General features: G+C 38.8%; 2 protein-coding genes and 1 long non-coding RNA gene across 4 annotated transcripts in view; 2 read left to right on the top strand and 1 right to left on the bottom strand.

The window, feature by feature from the left end:
- LOC147538757 (cation/H(+) antiporter 2-like) overlaps nt 1-21196 on the top strand; it is a 34516-nt gene extending 13320 nt beyond the window's left edge. The window contains exons 2-5 of the mRNA XM_086638985.1: nt 16862-17489; nt 17947-18945; nt 19054-19958; nt 20434-21196. Coding sequence (XP_086495111.1) covers nt 17334-17489; nt 17947-18945; nt 19054-19958; nt 20434-20725 — 2352 coding nt within the window. The 5' untranslated portion in view covers nt 16862-17333 and the 3' untranslated portion in view covers nt 20726-21196. The remainder of the gene's footprint in view (nt 1-16861; nt 17490-17946; nt 18946-19053; nt 19959-20433) is intronic.
- LOC147538752 (uncharacterized) overlaps nt 1690-21833 on the top strand; it is a 78884-nt gene continuing 58740 nt past the window's right edge. Inside the window, exon 1 of the long non-coding RNA XR_015224891.1 lies at nt 1690-2633. This is a non-coding gene — a long non-coding RNA (uncharacterized LOC147538752). The remainder of the gene's footprint in view (nt 2634-21833) is intronic.
- LOC147538758 (uncharacterized) lies at nt 1691-6931 on the bottom strand. Of its 2 annotated transcripts, none has more exons than XM_086638986.1 (2): nt 6311-6931; nt 1691-6243 (listed from the first exon to the last, which is right to left on the bottom strand). In XM_086638986.1, exon 2 carries the CDS (start codon nt 4562-4564, stop codon nt 2843-2845), a length of 1722 nt encoding a protein of 573 aa, XP_086495112.1. In that variant the 5' UTR covers nt 4565-6243; nt 6311-6931; the 3' UTR covers nt 1691-2842. The 2 variants fall into 2 exon arrangements, with proteins under 2 accessions (XP_086495112.1, XP_086495113.1); XM_086638987.1 differs by lacking the exon at nt 6311-6931 and having other exon boundaries at nt 1691-5422; nt 5498-6044.

Below are 21833 nucleotides of genomic sequence, written 5' to 3'. Positions count from 1 at the left end.
TTGTGCTAAGACAAGTGCCGCACGGTGTTAAAGCATAGGCCGAAACTTTACTCCGTGACAAGCTGCTCGCGATTTGCAGCAGCAGCTGCTCGCGATTTGCAGCAGCTGCTGCCGCGACCTGTGTTGGCTATCCCGTGCTCTCTCCTCCTACCGAGCTTGCTGTTCCGATTTGGTGCTCCCGTGCTTGCTCCCGTGCCTCTTTGTGGCCGTGCCGGCCAAGCTTTGGTCGGCCAAAGCTTGGCCGGCACCTCCTCTCTCTCTTGCTCTCTTCACCAACCAAACTCAAACCCTAGGAACTTTGAAGAACTTGATGAAGGAACCCTAGAAAACCCAAGCTTTCTCTCTCCTCCTCCCAAGTTTGTGTATTGTTAGAAAAAATGAAGAAGAAGATGAATAGTGATGACCCCCTCCTTTTTGACTCAAACCCTGGGTCAAGACTTGACTTTGACTCAAACTTGAGTCCATAAAGAGAGGGTGCTCATATAATATTTCCTTGTCATTCTTCTTTGGGCTCTTGGGCTTGGTTGTGGGCTTCTCAACTAGAAATCCAAGGAGTGCCTTTATGGAATCCTTGTTTTAAAACCGAACCTTGACTTCTTTCTTTCACAACTTCCCCGTCCGAACTCGGAATTGACTTCCGTTTTCACCGTTGGACTCGTCTTTGACTCCTCTTCTCATTTGATTTGCTTGAAGTCTTTTTCTCTCGTTTTGGGCACATGAAATGATATTGATAATTCACTCCCTTTATTCCGAATTAAGTTCTTTATTCCAAATATGGTACCTAAACAAGAAAAACACATAAAAAGTTATTGATAACACTCGAAAAGGACTAATTAGTCTAAGTTAGGCTCCTTAAATGTGACATTTTCGTGTCACATCAACATCCCCAAACTTAAACTTTGCTAGTCCTCGAGCAAACAAAACAAAATAAAAGCCTAACTCACTTTCGGAGGAATCCCGGTTGCATTTAGCATATGCAACAAGCCTTTAAACCCCTAGGTTACCCCTAGTGGACGAGTGTCGTCTCGTGAGGGTTTCCAGTGAATACACCCACAAAGTTCTAGATTTCCAAAAGACATAAGAGTCCAACTATCGATGCAAATAAGGTGATGATCAACAAGTGAGAGACCTAAGTATGTCAAACATATGAATCAAACCAATAAACACAAAAGCATGCTAAGAGTCTCCTCACTAATAGTTTCGTACTCAAGTGCAAGTGTCCCACCATCATGAGCATCATCCAAGTCTAAAGTAACAAAACCTTGTTTCCTATCATAGCACATTTCGCCTCGACTTTGGCCTCACGGTCATACGCTCTTAAACATGAAATCACTCAACACGAGTTATAATGGTTTACTCTCATATGTGAGCATGGAATAAAGTAAACTCAACATATACAAAAATTAAATGAGGATATCAAGTTCTAAAACGAAATGATCTCTTAGGAATGGAAATAACCACTAACGGAATGGGGAAGCTCACTCACTCTTCTCACCCACTCTACCCTCTAATAATGCCTCCTAAAGGTAAACGGATACAAGTGATGGAATGGAAGATGATGAAATCCCGAGAATGTCGACGCCTTCAATGATAAAAGAATACTCAAACAACCTTTAAACTTGACCTTTTGCTTTGAATACTTTATTTGCATAACACTTACACAAACACAAAATAACACATATAACCAAACTTTCTTCTTTTTTTCTTTTCTTTTTTCTTTTTCTTCTTTTTTTTTCTTTTTCACTTTTTCACTTTTTTTTTTTTTGTACACATATCCAAACACCAAAATAAAAATACAACTAGTATTCTCAACAAATCACCTTTACTTTCACATTTTGCTTTCACGTTCTTTCTTCTTTATTTTTCATGCCTTCATTCTCGAGAGTAGTATGATGAATGGATGGTGGAGTATCCGTTTCCCTAAAGTTGACACCATTATCGGGTTTCATGGACTACAAGAGTAAGGTTTATTCGCTATCCTGATGTCACTCCTAGTGGCTAAGGAAGTTGAGCTCATGAGATCGTCTAAGCTCTTTTGAAAGTTGCGAAGTTGAGTAGCTCTTCATTCTACTCGGAGTTAGCGCGGAAGAGTACACTCAAAAGCAATGGAAAGGCTCAGATATCTCACATGGGTTTAAGTCTCCACTAAAGACTATTTTAGGTCACTTAGAAGTGTTCCTTCTTCCTTAAGATGATACTCACATGATAAGACACCAACACCAAAGGACTTAACATTCATGAAAAGACTAAGAGCATGCATAAGATTTATCAAGAAAGAACCACATGCATCAACATACTCAAGAATACCACTAGAGTCATACCAAATCTACCCAAAAATTTTCAAATTTGGTCAATTTGTTGAACCCTCTTGTCTTTTGAAATCTAAGGTCATGATGTCATGCGACTAAATGGTCGTATCCCCATCCCCAAACTTAAAACTAACATTGTCCTCAATGTACTAAGCATATACTCACCAAAAGATAAGAGGTACAATAAGTTAAAGAGAAGAGTGGAAGGATATTACCATAGCCGGCGGAGATAAAAATTTATACTACCAAGACTTGTGTATTCGAGTTCCAAGTTGATGATACGCCATCGCCATCCCCAAACTTGGAACGAACCACGTCCCAAAGGTATATAAAGTGAGAAACACTCCTAAAACATCAATAAATAGAATACGAATGAAGCATAAGCATGACAACATAAAAATGACCACTCACGCAGGATCACTCGATTGCATCGAACCATGCAATTAGTCATTGATTCTCTCGCTTTCACAAGAGCACGAGTTAGGTCTCGTGGAGGGTTTTCAGAGATGATACCCACAAACATTAAACCCATCTCAATAGACCAACCAATCATATAGCAAAAGACGAAATATTTGGGGGTCTACCCATACGAAAGTTTTAACTGGTAAGAACCGTCTCACAACAATGTAATGGTATGGGTTTATACGTGAGACGGCAAAAAATAAGAGGTAATCCCCAAACTTGGATGATGACAAGGCAACAAAGTTTGATAAAATAACAGAGGGGGCATGCATTTGACCAAAATGATCTACAAAGGTCTCAGGAATCAAACTAATCATGTTGTTATGGTCCTCCTGAGCATTAATAGTATTGTCCCTTTGAACTACCGGTGCAAGCATATATATATCACAGGTAGGCAATAATAGTTGAGAGAATGAGGGTTTAGGTCTATCAACTGGTTTAGACTCAGATTTCGACTGAAAAACCTCGTTATGCCCATCACCATTCTCAAAAATCGTACGATCCTCGGGTATGTCTACCGTCATGGGAGTCTCTAAGTTAATCATTTCATCACTTTCGAGAATGGAGTTGAATTTAACATTAGCACTAGGTGTATTACCCTCACCTGAACCCTTAGGATTTGTTGGAGTTTGGGGTTGTGAAACCTCTTTCTCGATGTCTTTCAATTTTGCTTCCATCTCTTTAAGGGCGTGCAATGTGTTTTGGCTAATCTGAGTTTCTACCTCGTAAAATGATTTCGAAACATCTTCAAGAGTCCTCTCATGATGAGATGCATAAGTGAAACCAACTAAGGGCTCTTGAAGATTCTCATAATCATTTGTAAAGACATCACTCCTTGAACCTACGGGTTTCATATACGTGTCTACAACATTTGTGCATCCTAATGAGACATCTCGACAAAGAGAAATAGTAGGGCATTCACCCGTTAGGTGTTCTCGACTTGCACAAATGCTACAAACACTATCAATCACTAAATCACCATCATGCATATCTGTAAATTCTTTCCGAGACACGTTGAAAATTTTATCATGTACTTCCCCATTTTCCTTGAAAAAGCATATGCCTCCTTTTGAGTAATGGTCTCCTTCGGCTATATCTTCGTCACTCTTAACGGGTGTGTCCCAATCTTGGGCCTTGTCCGCTAAGAGGTCGAGATACTCCCAAGCCTCATTAGGACTTTTACTCATAAACTCTCCGTTGCACATAACTTCCACGAAGTGTTTCATTTTGGAAGTCAAGCCATCGTAAAAGAATCCGATGACCCTCCATGTTTCGTAGTTATGATGTGGACATGCGAGAAGGAGGTATTTAAATCTCTCCCAACACCTAAAGAAGGTCTCCTCTTTGTCTTGCTCAAAGTTCATAATTTCTCTTCTTAAGGTGGTGGTTCGATGAGCGGGAAAGAACTTTTTCAAAAACACCCTAGTCATCTCATCCCAACTTCTTATAGTCCTAGGCCTTAAAGAATGAAACCATATCTTCGACTTTTCTTTTAATGAAAACGGAAATAATTTGAGCTTAGCGATTCCCTCAAGTTCTCCATTGATTGGGAGTATCGAGCAAATCTCATCGAACTCTCTCAAATGAAAATATGGATCTTCATTCTCTAAGCCTCGAAATATAGGAAGTAATGGAATAATCTCAGGGTCTATGTCTAAATTACACACATTACTCGGAAATATGATGCATGAAGGTATGCTAGCCATATTAGGTTCAAGGTAGTCCCTAAGACTTCTAAGCGGTCGATGAACCTCATACCCATCATTCCAACTATCATTTCCATTAATATCCATTGAAGCACAATTAAAAAAATGCAAGCAATCACAAGTGTTCAATTTGACTACAACTATCAATAATAGAAAAGATGCAAATGCACTTAAGCTGCTCAAATAGGTAAAGGTTAGAGAACGATACTAGAGGTGGCGTTTGTTACCACAATTGGATCCTCTTCCCTTTTCTTGTTTCTACCTTTTTATCCCCAAACTTGTTTGCTTTCGTCCTTTAAAGCTCCTTGGATGAGTACCTCAAAGAAAACAAGAATTAAAAAGAAACTAAAAAAAACAAGGAAAATAAACGTTTAAGTAAGCAAATAAAACTAAACTAATGAACAAAACACGTAAATGATATCTAAACTACTAAACCTATCCCCGGCAGCGGCGCCAAAAACTTGATGCACCCGAGAAGGTTACACACCCAAGCGGAGGTATCAAGTAGTAATCCGGCAAAGCCGGGTTCGTTCCAAGGATAGGAAGGTAGTTTGGATGTCGAAGGGTCTTATCCCCCGGTCTAGAAATCAAATGCTAACTTAGACTAAAAAGGAAACAAAGACAAATGGGGGGGGGCTTTATAATGAAATAAGCAACAAAAAAGAAAGCAAGTAAAACAAACTAAAATATCAATGTGAGAGGGCGAGAGAGATTCGAGAGAGGAGTTGAAGTAACAAGAGTAGGGAGCCAACAAATAAGTGAGAGAAGTGTCGAGGGAATCCGTTGTGGTGAACCTACAACTATTTACGGTCCAATCGAATATATTGATACAAACCTAGTCTCGATTCCTACGGTGGATGTTCATAAGCACTACGTATGTCCGGAGATAATACTTAGTCAAACAAACTTCCCAAACAATTAAAACCGAATCATCGAAAATGTCGTCTAGCCGCCTAACTATGTGAAGTGCATGACAAGACACATGAAATTTGGATCTAGACTACGATCGATATCGATCACTTTGCCTAATCGATTAACTATGCGAAGTACTTGATAAGACACATGAAAAACGATTGAAACAAGTAATCAAAATAAGAGAACATCAATTTATTATCAAAACATTAAATCATCACATAAATAATCACAAATTCATCACATTTCATCTCATTAACGACACACTTGATTTAGCTAACATGGTGATAAGTAATAAATGAAAAGAAGATGATGAGAAATCCCCCTTTTCAATGTGGTTCGAGGCAAGGTTCGTCGGAAAATTTGAGTAGTTAAGGTTCAGCCGATCTCCCCTTAGCAAATTTCTGGGTTTCCCCTTAACAGTGCATAATGGATCTCCCCGAGCAAAAACCAGATCTCCCCTTAGCAACCAGACTCATCTTCTTCATTTAGAACCCACCACCATTAAAGCTTCACCAAGCTTTATCTCTCTAAGAAATTTCATCCAAAAACCAAATCAAACACAAGGAGAAGTTAGCCAAGGACGTGAGAAGTTAAAGCCCCATGGTTTCGGATCAAGAAGGTTGCCGGAACCCTTGAAACTTCCGGTCAAAGATGGTGGACTCTCGGCCAAAACCCTAGATCCGGCGAAAACAAGGTATTCCGAGCACTTGAGTAGCTGTCCCGTGCGTCCGAGCTGCAGCCGCAACCTTGATGAAGCAGTCCGAGCATGAGCCGAGCAGCAGCTGCTCGCGATTTGCAGCAGCAGCTGCTCGCGATTTGCAGCAGCAGCTGCTCGCGATTTGCAGCAGCAGCTGCTCGCGATTTGCAGCAGCAGCTGCTCGCGATTTGCAGCAGCAGCTGCTCGCGATTTGCAGCAGCTGCTGCCGCGACCTGTGTTGGCTATCCCGTGCTCTCTCCTCCTACCGAGCTTGCTGTTCCGATTTGGTGCTCCCGTGCTTGCTCCCGTGCCTCTTTGTGGCCGTGCCGGCCAAGCTTTGGTCGGCCAAAGCTTGGCCGGCACCTCCTCTCTCTCTTGCTCTCTTCACCAACCAAACTCAAACCCTAGGAACTTTGAAGAACTTGATGAAGGAACCCTAGAAAACCCAAGCTTTCTCTCTCCTCCTCCCAAGTTTGTGTATTGTTAGAAAAAATGAAGAAGAAGATGAATAGTGATGACCCCCTCCTTTTTGACTCAAACCCTGGGTCAAGACTTGACTTTGACTCAAACTTGAGTCCATAAAGAGAGGGTGCTCATATAATATTTCCTTGTCATTCTTCTTTGGGCTCTTGGGCTTGGTTGTGGGCTTCTCAACTAGAAATCCAAGGAGTGCCTTTATGGAATCCTTGTTTTAAAACCGAACCTTGACTTCTTTCTTTCACAACTTCCCCGTCCGAACTCGGAATTGACTTCCGTTTTCACCGTTGGACTCGTCTTTGACTCCTCTTCTCATTTGATTTGCTTGAAGTCTTTTTCTCTCGTTTTGGGCACATGAAATGATATTGATAATTCACTCCCTTTATTCCGAATTAAGTTCTTTATTCCAAATATGGTACCTAAACAAGAAAAACACATAAAAAGTTATTGATAACACTCGAAAAGGACTAATTAGTCTAAGTTAGGCTCCTTAAATGTGACATTTTCGTGTCACATCAATGTACTCGGCAACTGCTTTTCTTTGATCAAATGTTTGTCTCACTTGACTGATCCTTTTGCCCTTTTGAATCTCAAGATCTCTTTCTTAGATTCTTTGTACCAAATCTCAAGAACCTTTCTTAGACTGGATATTCCCGTATGTTCTGCTCAGTTTGTTTGTAACAACCTGAGTGACTCATCTAAGGTCTTTATCAATCTTTGTTCAAGCGATATTGAATTGGGTGATAGATGTATTCTGTTGTCTTCCCTTAAGATGACTTTCAGATTGCCTTGGAGGTCTCGTACCTCTCCATTTATGACTTCTGTAGGAATTTCTTCCTTAGTTTGTCTTAATGGTTATGCTAGCATTCATTACTCTTCCAAAGAGAATGTTATACGATTGCTTGCAAATGGCTTTTGACCTTCTCTTGTATGAGTCAACATTGGGATTGGGTATTCTAGTGACCTTCCTTTTGAATCTGAGAACTATTCTCAGATTCATTCTTCCATTCTAGGAAGTGGATCAGCACCTCCCTTAGGTGTGATTCAATGTTGAAATCGTTTGTGTCATCTTAAAACTACATAAAGAAATGGCAAAGTTTTAAAACTCGTTATCGTTTTTGAAAAACTTAGTTTTCCCACATTATTCAATAAAATCGTCTCCGATTGAATAAGTGATTCCAAGATCCCACTTCTTCGGAGTGAAGCGGACTTTGGCCCTGCCCTCCACTTCCGTCGTCCTAGGTGAGTGAACAACTTCATTGATCATACCCTTATGACTCTTGGTTGATAGATAGTCATTGATGAATGACTAATCTATCCTTTTGCCTCGAGTATCCAAGACTCTCTTGCTGATCTCGTTGAGTAGAACCATTTAGACGTGTAGGCCTCTTCTATAGACCTACCCGCATTGTCCCAAAGTAGAGGAGGTACTCTGCTTTGGCCGACCCACCTTCCTCGAACAAGGGCGCAACGAGTGTCTTAATCTGGATAGGCGATTACTCAAGATTACTTTTGGGGACTTTTACGCTAGTCTGGCGTTTGTTATAGTGAACTATTTAGCCTAACTAACATCCACGACATAAAGCGTAAATAAGTAAGTAAATGCGCGCGAGAAAGTAAATCAAGCAGACATGGATCCTAGTATGGCCCCTAACCTAGAAGATCTAATCTCCTATGGTTTTCTTCTTGTTTCGCCTTTTGGTTCGTCTTAGATCGCCATCTTTGAACCTCCATTGATTTCTCCCACTCGCCTTTGGATTTCATCCTCGAGTTTCTTCAATGGACTCATAGACCCTAAACTTTAATTACAAGACTCTAACGATTCGCAGATCGTATAAACTTGAAATTAAAATTAATTACAAAGCATGCACCCATCCGTGTTTAAAACAAGAATAAGATATAAATCTATGGCCATACTAGTTTCCCGCATTCACATCACATGCAATCATATAATATATCAAGGCTAAGAATTATATATGCATGATTATCTTGGGAGATACTTTTGTTGACATCACATGTCACATTACGGACCTTAAGTCTAAATTCGAAGAATTCAACTAATGGTGCGTTCCGGTTTTATCTTTTATGATTTCTAAAATCATCTTTAAGAAAAACTCCGTTTCGGGTTCTGAAAGCCCGGGTCAATTTCGGGAAAAATATTGGTTCGATTCTTAATGATTTCATAAATCAATTTAAAGAGAAATCCGTTTTGGCCTTCTGGATGGCCCGGATTGATTTTGGAATTATTTGGTTGGAATCGGAAGAAATTTTGGCAAAAACTCCCACTCGAATGATGGTCCCTTTTTGTGGTCCGAAAAGCCTCGAAAAAGCCCGGGACAAGTCCTAGACAAGTCCTAGACAAGTCCCGGCCCAAGCCCACAAAAGGGCTCGGACAAGGTCCGGACATAGCACGGCCCATAGGGCCGGCATATCCTGGCTGGAGCAAGGACGCTAGTCCATGCACCGGACGCGTCCTAGACGCGTCTGGTGCTGGACCGGACCAGCACTAGGTGTCTCGGACTAGTCCGAGACACCCAGAACCTCCCAGACGCGCCTCCAAGACGCGTCTGGTCGAGTGCTCTGGACGCGTCCTAGACGCGTCCAGGAAGCTCCCTCGCAGCTGCTGGTCGCGTCCTAGACGCGACCTGGACGCGTCTCCAAGACGCGTCCAAAAGCTTCGGTTGCAGCTGCTGGTCGCGTCCTAGGCGCGTCTCAACAGCCGCTCTGGACGCGTCCAGAGGACGCATCCAGGAGCTTCTGACCGACCAGGAAGCTTCCTGGCCGGACACTAGGGTTTCTCAAAAAAACCCTAGTTTCCAAATTTTTTTTTTTTTCTTATGCAACTCTAAGTTGCTATTTTCCAATTTTAAAGCTTTTCTAAAATTTTGAAATTCTTTTTAGAACACTTCTAAAATTTTTCAAAACTTTTAGAAACTTTTAAAATTTTCCAAATTTGTTTTGGGAGTTTCCTAAACTCAAAATAACTCCTTTTGGAACACTTCTAAAATTCCAAATTTTTTTGTTTTTCAAAAGTTTCCAAAACTTAAAAACGACTTTTAATCAAACCAATTTTGGATCAAAATCTAGGTTTTTGAAACTTTTTCAAATAACAATTTTGAAATCAATTTGAAAAATCTATGAATCCAATTCAACATCAATCAAATTCTTATGTTTAAAACTCTTTTAAACATAACTATCAACTTAATCAAGCATGGATTAGTCCGAAATTCAATCAAATTGAGTTTTTAAAACACTTTCAATCATCAATTTGATTCTTAATTTGAAATTCATTGAATCCCATTCAATAATATCAAATTGTGAGTTTAAATAATTTTAAAACACTTTTAAAATACTTTTATAAACTCAATTTATTAAACTATCAATCATATCCAATATGAACTAGTTCGATTCTTAGCAAAAACTAGTTCATTGTAAGAGGCTCTGACGCCACTGTAGGGATTTAAACCCTTATACTAGTGTTTATAGCGGAAATAAGACATCTAATGTCTACACTAATATCCCCAGGATCAAATGCAAAACTAGTAATTAAACTAATGGAGATAGTAGATTACCTTAATCGCTTTTCCCTCGAACTAGTTGAATTGATTAAAGAAGACCAATAGCTTCAAGTGTAGTTCCTCTACTTGGGACACGAGCAATCAATTTGATCTCCCACCTTGTTGTATAGCTAGCACACCAATGGTGGTTGGAAAATAAGAAGACCTTCTTCTTGCTTGACTAGAAGATAGCTTGGGAATTAGCTCACTTTCTCCTCTCTACTTGATGTGGTAGAGTAAGAAAGCTTAGAGAGAAATTCCACACCTTATTCTCTGCCCTAAGAGTGTTTATATAGAACCCTAATAAGAATCCACCTCCTTTTAGGTTTCCCAAAACACCCTTTAGAATAAGATTTAGGGAAATACACGAAAATAGCAACTATTGATATTTTCTCAATTCCCTAAGGAGATGACGTCCAAACCCAGCCAAAATTGGCAGATTTAATGTTCATAACATAAGGAAACGTCCCTCCAAAAGTCAGCCCAATTCCTTTTTAGGCCTATGAGATATGTTTATGGGACATTCCCATGATTATATCTCACTCCCACTAGTCATATCCTAGATCAATTTGACACTCTTATGTGTAACCCGTTGTAGGATCCGATCGAAGTTAGCCGCGAATTACTTCGTAATTCGACGATCGTAGTTGGTCTCTAGCTACAACTCTACGATCCCTAAATCAATCCGACTTGATGATCTTCCACATCAATTGTCCTATCCGACAAATTGCTCGCATTGTCACCTTGGTCGAAGGACATCTCCTTCAACTCCTTCAATTACTACTCAAATAGTCGAGTTTACCCATCTTTAGTTTAAAATTAAAGTAAAACCTCTTTCTCTCTCCCTCTTCTTATCTCAGTCTTCCCAGACCATGGTAATGGGGTTAGGGTTTTCTGAATATCGCAAAAAGGGAAACAACGATTTGGATGTTTATGTTCAAAGTTTTCTTCCATGGGTTTGAAGAAATAAGGGAGGTATGAATGAAGGTAAACTCAAAAGTGACAATTTCTGCCTGATATGGGTGTTTTAGCCGTTGATGATGATCTTACTTGTTTAAGGGTCTTGAACACTCCCTCACTGTAATCCTGTGTCTGTTTTTATCTTTATATTAGCCTCAAGCCCTCACTTGGGTGTTTATTTTATTGTTTCCTTCAGGTCTTTGATAGTCTTGCTTGATGATGCTCTAAACGTCAATGCCGTAGATTGTAAAAAACGTTGCTATGACAATTATTAACTAAGGTACAAATTGAAAAAGTCCTAGGCTCGGTGCGAAGAAAGTAGAGACCATCACGGGGATCACCATGTTCAACTGTCGTTCTCGTTGTTTGAACTTGAAAGACACAAGAATCAGAGTAAAAAACAACCGTACAATGGAGAAAAGAAAAACTTTCACAAACATAAATTAAAAGGGATATGAAGAACTTCATTTCAATAACATTTGTTAGAAAAGAAAACAGATCCGATGTGGAGTACTTGAACTCGGGAACCATTGCGTAGGCTAACGAAATAGTTAGGAAAGGCAAGAGAATAGCTAAAGAAACGGGAAAGGACCGAGGAAATATGATTTGCAGCATCAGAATCAATAACCTAAGGCGAGGAAGATAAAACATACTTGTGCGGTGATTTGGCGGCCTAGAAATGCCTTTAGAGGTGGTGCCTGCAGAGGTTGATAGCGGTATGCGATAAGTGAAGTAGCTAAAGGCACCACTGATAGGTTTGAGTCGCTTGTAATCGAGGCAGGCATGGACCTGGTTGGGTTCGATTTCGGTTCTTTAGACCGGTCTTATTCGGATAGCCATGTAATTGGTAACAAGTCTACGTGAGATGGTTGTGGGCTCGACAATGGCCACAGTACGACATGAGTCATTTAGGTCTAGGTTGTTTAGACCTATCAAATCGAGATGACGAATTACCTCCATGATGGCGGACAACAAGTTGTGGCTTCGACGCTAGCGTTGGTGGAGAAGATGATATTTTGTTAAACTTCTTTCTGTTTTACGAGAGAGTGACTACGTAAAATCGATGAAAGGGATTCATTAAAAGAATTTGACTTTGAATTGGCAAACCTTAAATAAATTACATGGCTCGTTCTCGATTTGAACGATACATGATGGACTTACCACGACCACAAATACATGGTTCAATGACCATGAGAGACTGAACTTCATCCTGAAGGGATTTGAGATGGGTACAATAAGATAAAACGTCAGAACCATCTTGTTTAAGAGAGATATGGCACGTTTGAGTTTATAAATTTTTGGGGCAATAGTTTAAAATACAATCATGTAAACTACGCCAAACATAAAAGGCATATGATTATGTTGTGTTATTATTTCATGTGTAAGGGATACACGTATTTCAGCATAATTTCTAAATGTAGCTCCGCGATTTTAGGTTGAATTGTGAAATGGAGAAGGGTATGAATCTGGATATGATGGATTAAGTGAGTTAGAGAGATGAATAGAGAGGTAGAGAGATAGAGGCGTGTGAGAGAAAGAGAGATAAAATAAATATTATCTTGTTATTATTTCATGTGTAAGGGATACACGTATTTCAGCATAATTTCTAAATGTAGCTTCGCAATTTTAGGTTGCATGTGATACTAAACACAACATATTGATTACACTGATATAAATCCAGCAAAATAAAAAATCACTTCTACCAAATACGATAACTTCACCGTGGTGTCTTCAACATGGATTCACACATTTTAGCGAGTAATAAATGAAATCCCATAAAACTCACTAGATAGAAATGTCAACACTTAAATTTGTATACGTTAGATGAATAAATATTTACTAAAAAAGATCAAATTTATTATAGAAAAAGTAATTTTAACTGAAACGCAATCAATATATATTTTTTGTTACGTCTGAAGAAAAAATTGATATGAAATTTTGAAACGAGAATGCTGTAACAAAAATCATTAGCTACTATCATTTTGATACGAATTTTGTTGCAAGTAAAAAAAGTACCAATGGTCATATTCTTACGAATAATTGACCTTTTGTAATGGGTGTTGGTGTAACAAAAAGCTACCAATTATTTATTGAATCAAAAGCCATAACAATTAGTTCGTAACAAATACTATTTGTTACAGGGCTATCGACTACGGACGGAGGTCCATAACAAAAATTCATTTGCTACGGATTTCTACATATTTGCTCTGGTCTATGGTTGTAGCAAAAAAGCGGTCTATTTTGTACTTTGGTAACGAAATTCATTGAAAGATAATGAACACGACAATCACAATTTATATACCAATATTATCAACAATAACAATTAGGTATTGTTATTACCCTTAAAAGGAAGTTAAACTAGTTACATGATTATTGAAATGAGTAATTATAGTTGTTCGAGTAATATGCACCCATGTACGCCTCTCAATAGGGGTAATCATAGGGATGATTTATTAGCAATAAGAAAACTATAGATTTCATAACTGAGGATTATTAACAAACATTTGAAGGGCATTGTAAGACATAACAGACAAGACATACGTAAAAGTTAAATAACACCAATGACGATCAATATTCAACCTATAATATTAAGATTCATGAACAAACAACTTATAACACTCACATTAAGCTTGGGTATCTCAATCCTAGGTAGGATGAGAATCGGGTTAAGTCGGGTACCTATGGGTACATAAGACGTCAGGTTGTGTGTTCCGGGCTTCAAAATATCAAGAATACTAGAGCTTTTGGGTGTGATAATTTAAAAATTGTCATCAGTTGACTAGGTCAATAAGTCAAGAAAGACCAGAAGCCCAATGGTCAACCCGTATCAAGTAGACAGGTAGGTTGAATTTGAAGAAGGTCTGCAACTCAAGCCCAGAACTGGGAAGTCAGTATGGCCGTCCTAGGCGCCTAAGCCCTGTCTTAGTTCTAATACAACCAGAGCTGCCTCGAGATTTAGGAGAAGACTAGGGAGTCTGCGTAATTGGGGCCGATACCTCAATTCCGAAACACAAGGGGTCGAAGCGTGTCTAATACTTTACCGACTTAATCCCGAATCCTCTCAACCCAGTCATTGAGGATCTTAAGCATTTATCAAACTTGGATTTCAAGAATCCCGAAAGGGAAAAACTTTCCTTAAAGAATCCATCGAATCGGAAACACGATCTATCAGATATCCTTGAACAAGGTAACTTATATTTATCAAACATACGAGATAATCCCAAAGAGGAATCCTAATATCATCTGACTACGAAGTAGTAGTTTCATCCAACACGCTGGATCTCAACCTTCTCATCAACACCGCCTATCTACAGTTGCTCAAAGCAACATGTAAAAGGTAATCAAATGGTCACGAAGAAGGCACGAACTAACACAACGAGTAAGTCACAACTCCATAACTCCGTTCACGCAATATTCAATATTTTAACTGCAAAAACAATTTGACTGTCTCGAGCATCGGAGAAATTTTCGAGTTCTTTGCAGGTTTCATCTCCCAAATCGTGAGGAGCAAAGCAGGATCAACTTAGTAGTCGCATCATCTTGACTGATTAGAGGAAGATAAATTTTGACATTAGAAAATGGGGCTAGAAGTAAGGCTAACTCCACCAAAATCACCATAATTTTGTAACCCAAATCTTATACCAGATTCTTAACAGAGTCGCATCTTCAAAACTTGTCTTGAAATCAACAATGTCTTCAGATGAAGACCTGGCTGCTGAGGCTGAATGCCTCAAGGCAGAGGAATTAGTTGTTGAAGTTGAATGCCTGAAAGTAGAGAAATTGGGGACTCATGATGATCCAAAAATTAGTTATCAGTTGACTACAACGATAAGTCAAGAAAGGACAAAAACCCAACGGGTTAACCCGTATCAAGTCAACAAGTATGTAAGATCAGCATGTCAGTTTGCAACATTTGCAAATTGAGTTTTTGAGTTTGTATTCTGCAAACCAAGTTTGGAAGATTTGAGAAAAGAAAGAAAAATCGTTTTTTCTGAGATATTTTTTTTAAGAAAAATGTATTGAACAGAGGGATCTAGTGAGAAAGATAACGAAAATTCTTTCTAACTATATAAGTTTTTCATAAATATGACCTCTAACTAAAAATCATAAATATTAAAAAGTCTAAAGAGAAACTTAAGGAATTAGTTGCATAAAGGTGTAATTTAGGCTTTATGAATATTTGTACGGAAGGATAATTATGAAATGTTTGTTGTTGTTTTTTTTTACCTAGGTTATATATTATGTTGACTCAAATATATAAAACCCCTAGACAGTTTTCCTTAACATTTCAGATGTTTTGAATCAAGGACCCTCAAACAAATTTCTGACCTTTAAACTTAGAAGATCTGATTGAGCCCGTCGATTTAGCGTAATAAAGTGGAGTCAAAAATATTGTAAAAGTTTGAACTTCTTATGGATTTTATGTTACTATTAGATATAGTTCTATTATGACCTATTTTTTGCTCTTTCACACAAATATTCTTGTTAGAACATCAACATTTAACAAATAGGACGCGTAAAATTGCAAAAGAAATAATCGTGGAGTCCGGATAAAGGCGATCGACAGAATTGTTATTCGCATCCGGTGTCTATTAGCAGCAGGTACGGAATGGGATTAGGCACTCGAGCACTCGACCCCCTTTGATTGCCCTAATTTCTCCTCCTTATCAACATCACTACGCCGTCACGGAAACAATTTGATTCCAAACTCATCATCATCGATCCAGAACGAGTAGTTAGAGAGATTAAAAACCTTATTTCAGAGAGAGAAAAAGTAAAATCATCATGAAAAGAACTTTGATTCCAAACCTAGATTCCCAACCAACCTTGATTCCAGGCTAAGATCATGTTATTTGATTCTTCTGGTTGAAGTTAAGAAGAGAGGAATCCGAAACACCGTCAGACTAGTCCAGTCCGAGTCATTGAGCATGGTCTCCTTGCTTTGACTATAAGATGGGGTTTTTTTAAAAAAAAAATTTTGATAAACCAGAATTTTATTAAAATGATGGAAATTAATCCAATACATTACATGGTTAAGAGAGTTTTGACTCCTCTAAGTACAACATCGATTTACTAAAGTAAATTACAACACGAACTTACAAAAGTATAGGGCAACATGAAGATAAAGGAGTACAATATAACAAAAACGAAATGTTCCTTAACAAAAAAAAAAAAAACGAAATGAAAAGACCCTAAAGGTCACTAAATTAAAAATTCCTGAAGATCGCAGATAAGAAGTCCCTAAAGGTCGAAAGCTTATTATACTAACATAACCAATTGGTGGAGAATTTAGAGATTGGATGAGGTTGTGGATTGAAGTTGTTGTTCGAATACGATATTGTCTTCTTGATGTCGTATATTCGTTGAGTCATTTTATTATGCAAACTCAACATAAAAAATTAGGCCTGTGAAATTTGAAGAAACCATCTTTAAATTTGGTAACCCTAAAAGAGATACGGGGATTTCGAACACCACTTGAAGATATTTTCATTGGTTCACGAAGATGAAGATGAATTTTCAAGATCAGAGAGACTTGTACTCATGTTAACTTCCTATTTCCTTTTCTCTTCAACTTTTTGTTACTCCAAAAACTAAGACTAGATCTAACATAAAATTAAAACTTGAAATTCCTCTTAGAAAGTGAAGGGGATTTCAGAGGAGGGAGGAATCCCTTCGCTGGAAAAACCAAGATTTTGACATTTGATAACATCATAGATGTGATAAGCTCGATAACTGCCCGATTCCACCTTCTCTGGGATTCGAACTTGAGACTTTTAGAGATTTCTGGAGTTTATGTCAACACCTTGGAACCACTTGGGCTACCAACGGTTGACGATCCATCTCATTTATACCCGGGTACAAATATAATTTTCCATGGGTGCTTTTAACCGGACCTACCATATAATGTCGTATCACCAGGTAGGCAGATAATCTGTTTGATGAAATTCCGGAAATAGAGGTCTGCCATTGAAAGGTTTGGAGGAATGTTCACTACCAACCACCACTTTCTCTCTCAACCCTTCTTCCTCATCAATCAATCAAACCTAAAAAAGAAGAAAGGAAATGAAAATAAGGGAAAATGGAGATATAGGAAGAGATTTGGTAATGAGGAAGTGAGTGGGAATGAAAGGGAAGAAGGACTGGAGACCCAAAACTTCACCTTTCTTTCCCCTCAACCTCTTCTTTCTCCACCGTCCTCCTCCTAGCTCCACCATCTCTCCCTTTTGATTTGGTTTGTATTTATAGAACAATGTCAAAAATTCTTGATGCCAAGCCATGTCTTGGAGAAGACCCCTTTTCTTTTGTGCACATTGGTACAGAGATCTTCGGCTTTCTCGTTTTCTCTCACATTTTCAATCTCATCCTCAAACCCTTTGGTCAAGGTGGTCCTGTTTCCCAAATTCTGGTAATTAAAACAACATATCCCTTCTCTTTCTTCTTTTTATGCTGAAATTTTTGTTAAACTTCTCTTGGTTTTTATGAAAATGGTGAAAGTCCTTACGAGAATAGTACCACATGGGAAAAAAGTACTCCATTAAGAATATAGTATCTGTGTTATACCCACTCGTGGCCAATTGGTTTTGAGTTGGATACTACAAACTTAGCATGGTATTAGAACTAAACCCACACTTGTTAGGCCCCATGGCCAAAAGTGCTCCACTTTACAAAAAGAAATTATGTTAGGCTCAAAAGATCCTACACCAGAGGGGCTGTGTGAGGATATATCCCGCATGAGAATATGGTACTATATCCTCTCCACTCATTGCCAATTGGTCTTAACAGTCTGTATGGTAGTCGTGGAATTGCAAGAGTTTGAGCTTGATCTTCTTTAACATCATGATTTTGTTTTCACTTGTTAACAGGCTGGGATGGTTTTAGGTCCCGTTGGGCTCTCTCATATCAAGTTATTCAAACAATCGCTATTCGGTAACTCCTCACAGATTTACAATCAAACCTTAGCTACTATTATCCGTGTACTTTACATGTTCCTGTTCGGGCTTGAGATGGATATCTCTTATCTACTTCGAACATATAAGTACGCATCTTGGGTTGCTCACAGTAGTCTTGTATCATGCATTATTTTAGCAGCCGCTTTCTCTCCCCTGTTTTACAATCAAGCACAATCAGTTGGGAACGGGTTCTCATTCTTCTGTTGTATTACGATGCTATTAGCTAACACCTCTTCTCCTACTGTGATCAAGTTGGCTGCGGAATTAAAAATTGATTCATCAGATATTGGGAGATTGGCTATTCTTTCAGCTTTGATCAACGAATTATCAACCTTATTAGGAATAGCAATAGTATCCACTTGGGGTGGTCGTGTTTTGGACTTCTGGGGTGTGGTTAAGGGGATTTTCTTTTCGGCTCTTTTCATTGGATCGGTAATAGCTCTAAATCCTATAGCGGCCAAGTATTTAAACAGGCGAAATCCACATCGAAAGCATCTAAGGAACATCGAGGCTTTGTCAATTATGTTGGTAGTTGGATTTGTCTCAGTTTACGTGGAAATGTGGGGTTATAATAGCAGCATTACTTGTTTCGGCCTTGGTCTATTGTTTCCAAGAGAAGGAAAAACATACCGGACATTGATACACAAAATGGGCTACCCTGTCGATAACTTCTTACTCCCACTCTTCTTTGCCAACATGGGATTTCAGTTAAATCTAAAAGGGGCTGATCGAGAAAGTATCTTAATCATCTTTCTGATTGTCTTTTTAAGCATCAGTGCCAAGTTTGGTGGTGCTTTTGTGTGTTGTCGTTACTTAAATATTAATCCCAAGGACAGCATTTTTCTCGGTCTATTGATGAACGTTAAAGGTCATGCTGCTCTTTTGATCATAAGTTTGGCATCTACGAAGTATGTAAGTTTTTTCGTTCCTTTTCCTTGTATAATCCAACATTTTCCTCTTATGGTGTATATTGATATATGTCTTTAAATAGTCATGTTTAAATCCACTCATGCTCGACAGATATGGACCGAGAAAGTTTACAATATGTATCTGGTGACAGTGGTACTGAACACAGTCATAGTGGCCCCTTTTCTGGCATTGATGGTAAGAAAAGAAGATAAATCCATGGCTTTCAGGCATGTTGGGCTAGAGATGCAAAAGCCCGGTAGTGAAGTCCGGACACTAGCCTGTGTCCACGGTCCACGCCATGTTCCTACTATGGTATCTATTATTGCTGCATCAGTTGGGACCCGAAATTTACCATTTACCACTTTCATGATGCACCTAGTTGAGCTTACAGACAAGTCCTCTTCTGAATTATTACACCATCAACATGAATATTTGGAAGATGATGAAGATTATGGTGGGAACGATGAATTAGAGATCAATGAGGGTATTGATGCTTTTGTTGCTGATACGCGTGTACCAATCCACCAATTGAAAGTAGTATCACGTATTACCACGATGCATGAAGATTTGTGCAACAGTGCAAAGGATCTAAGAGTTTCAATCATTTTACTCCCGTTTCACAAGCATCAACGAGTAGATGGAAAGATGCAGACTAGCAAAGAGAGGATCCGTACGATCAACCAGAAGGTTCTTCGGGCTGCTCCATGCTCGGTTGCCATCCTTGTTGATAGGGGGTTTGCTCCAATACAAGAATCCGATTCAGATAAGAAGCTACAGGTTGCAGCTTTATTTTTTGGAGGACCCGATGATCGTGAAGCATTGGCTTATAGTTGTCAAATGGCTGTTCATCCTGATGTTAAGTTAACAGTCTTTAGGTTTCTACCTGCGACGAGAAAAGAGCTACAAGCCAACATTAATATGCAATCGAATGAAGAAAATGAGGTTCTAATGGAGATCATGACTCATGTCACAGAAAAGGATGCAGACGAAGCTTTCCTAGCTAATTTTCGTAACACGTGCGTAACCCTCAAACTTCATATATTGACTTTGTATGCATCCATCTTAAAACCATTTAGCAATGAGTAGATAGGTTGTTCCTGTTACATTCTTGGTTCGGAGACTTCCCTGTCGGACTATTTCGGCACACCGTCTCATGTGCAAGATTCTTGGAGTTTTAACACGTCTTTTCTGTTGGGTGATGTGGTGCACATGACTGTTGGTCAATCACGTCTCGCCTAGCTTTGCCAATATATTAAGTTTGTAGGGACATCCAACTAAACCCAATTGGTAATGAGTAGATAAGTCCTAGATGTTGTATTCTTAGTCATGAGATTTCCCTTTGTCAATGTGACACGATTCTCAAAAGTCAGAATAACCATTATCATTGACATACAAACTCAATTCTACACATTTACGCCTCGAAATCTTGTTATTACTCGTCTCTTTTTTTCTTCTTTATGAGCTAATTAACGTAATATGGTTGTAAATCAGGTATGTGACATCAAGGGAAGTGAATTATGTAGAGAAGTACGTCGAAGACGGAGGAGAAACAATGGTAGTTTTAAATGGAATGAAGGATACGTACTCGTTGTTTATCGTTGGGAAAGGTGGTCGTGGACTATCACCTCTAACAACGGGAATGAGCGATTGGGAAGAATGCCCTGAACTCGGAGTTGTCGGAGATGTCTTAGCCTCATCAGATATGATTATGAGTGCCTCGGTTTTGGTCATCCAACAACATAGAGCTCCAACCAACGAGTTCATCGATCACCATCCACTGTAATTTTCATCATCACCCATTGTAACTTTCGTCATTACGGGCGTTATCATCTCGAACCTTTCCCGAGGAGAATTTTCCTCTGTTGTGCCTTCATAACACATTCCGAAGCCCGCAAATCCATGAAAATTAGTCACCTTCGAGCAGGGAATTCAGCTTCCATGGTTCAGAAGGAACTATTAAACAAGGGAAAAACTTGCAGGAAATTACGTGAGATGGCCATCAACCTTTTAAGATGATGAATTCATCAACTCCGAAATTTTAGTGTCTGGGTTGGTTAAGGATGAGAAAAATTGTTGGTTCTTGGGCTTCAAATTCGAGGAAATGAATTTCATGTACTTAGATTTATTCACAGTTTGTTCTTAACTTATTATTTCAATATACAAGGGATGACACTAATGTAGGTAGAACTAATTTGAAAATTGTATAGTTTGTACAAGACATTTCGTAATAATGTATAGATAGTTTTCAATCTAAGTCTATTATTCTCATAATTAGTACCCAAACAAGAAAAAACAACTAAATCTATCATGACCCGAAGTTTACTCGTAGGGTCATCTCTTTCTTGATGCGTTCGATATTTATTATCGGAAAACTAAAAGGAATAGAAAGAAAGAGAGGAAGGGAAAAAAAAAACAAATGAAGGTTATGTTGGTAATATATAACTAGAAAAATTTAGAACTGTGGGGTAAAGGATTGACAAAGTCTTCAATTTCATGATTCATATGTTAGAAATGTGGTGTATACGTTACTTTTTTTTTTTTTTTTGAACTATGGTGTATACGTTACTTAATGTGGGACAAATACTCAATGATGCTTTACCCGGGGAGGTAGACCATCACCTTTTGTTGTCACAAGGTGTGGGGTGTAAGGTAACCTTGGCCCAGTATACGTCGAATGAACAGCAGGACCGGAGTTAGGTAGTTAGCCCACAATGATTCATTGAAGTCCGACGGGTAACATCCAATTCGAGTTTTGGACAAACACAGACTCATTCAGTTCCGAGCGGATCATGGTGGATATAAAGTGGTTGTTTTCCCTTAATCTCCAATGGGAGCGGCATCGAAAGCAGAATCATGGAACCCATGTACAAACTCCTATCAAGATCCGCCTA

This window comes from Eschscholzia californica, unplaced genomic scaffold (assembly GCF_041429995.1).
Source record: "Eschscholzia californica isolate CP2 unplaced genomic scaffold, dmEscCali1.0.p SCAF_5, whole genome shotgun sequence".
In the NCBI taxonomy this organism is placed as follows: domain Eukaryota; kingdom Viridiplantae; phylum Streptophyta; class Magnoliopsida; order Ranunculales; family Papaveraceae; genus Eschscholzia; species Eschscholzia californica.
The sequence above is the reverse complement of the archived record's forward strand: the minus strand, read 5'-3'. Positions and strand labels throughout refer to the sequence as shown.

Bases quoted from the DNA above. Each gene is read 5' to 3' on its own strand.
- LOC147538758 (XM_086638986.1), bottom strand. From the start codon at position 4,564: ATGGATATTAATGGAAATGATAGTTGGAATGATGGGTATGAGGTTCAT.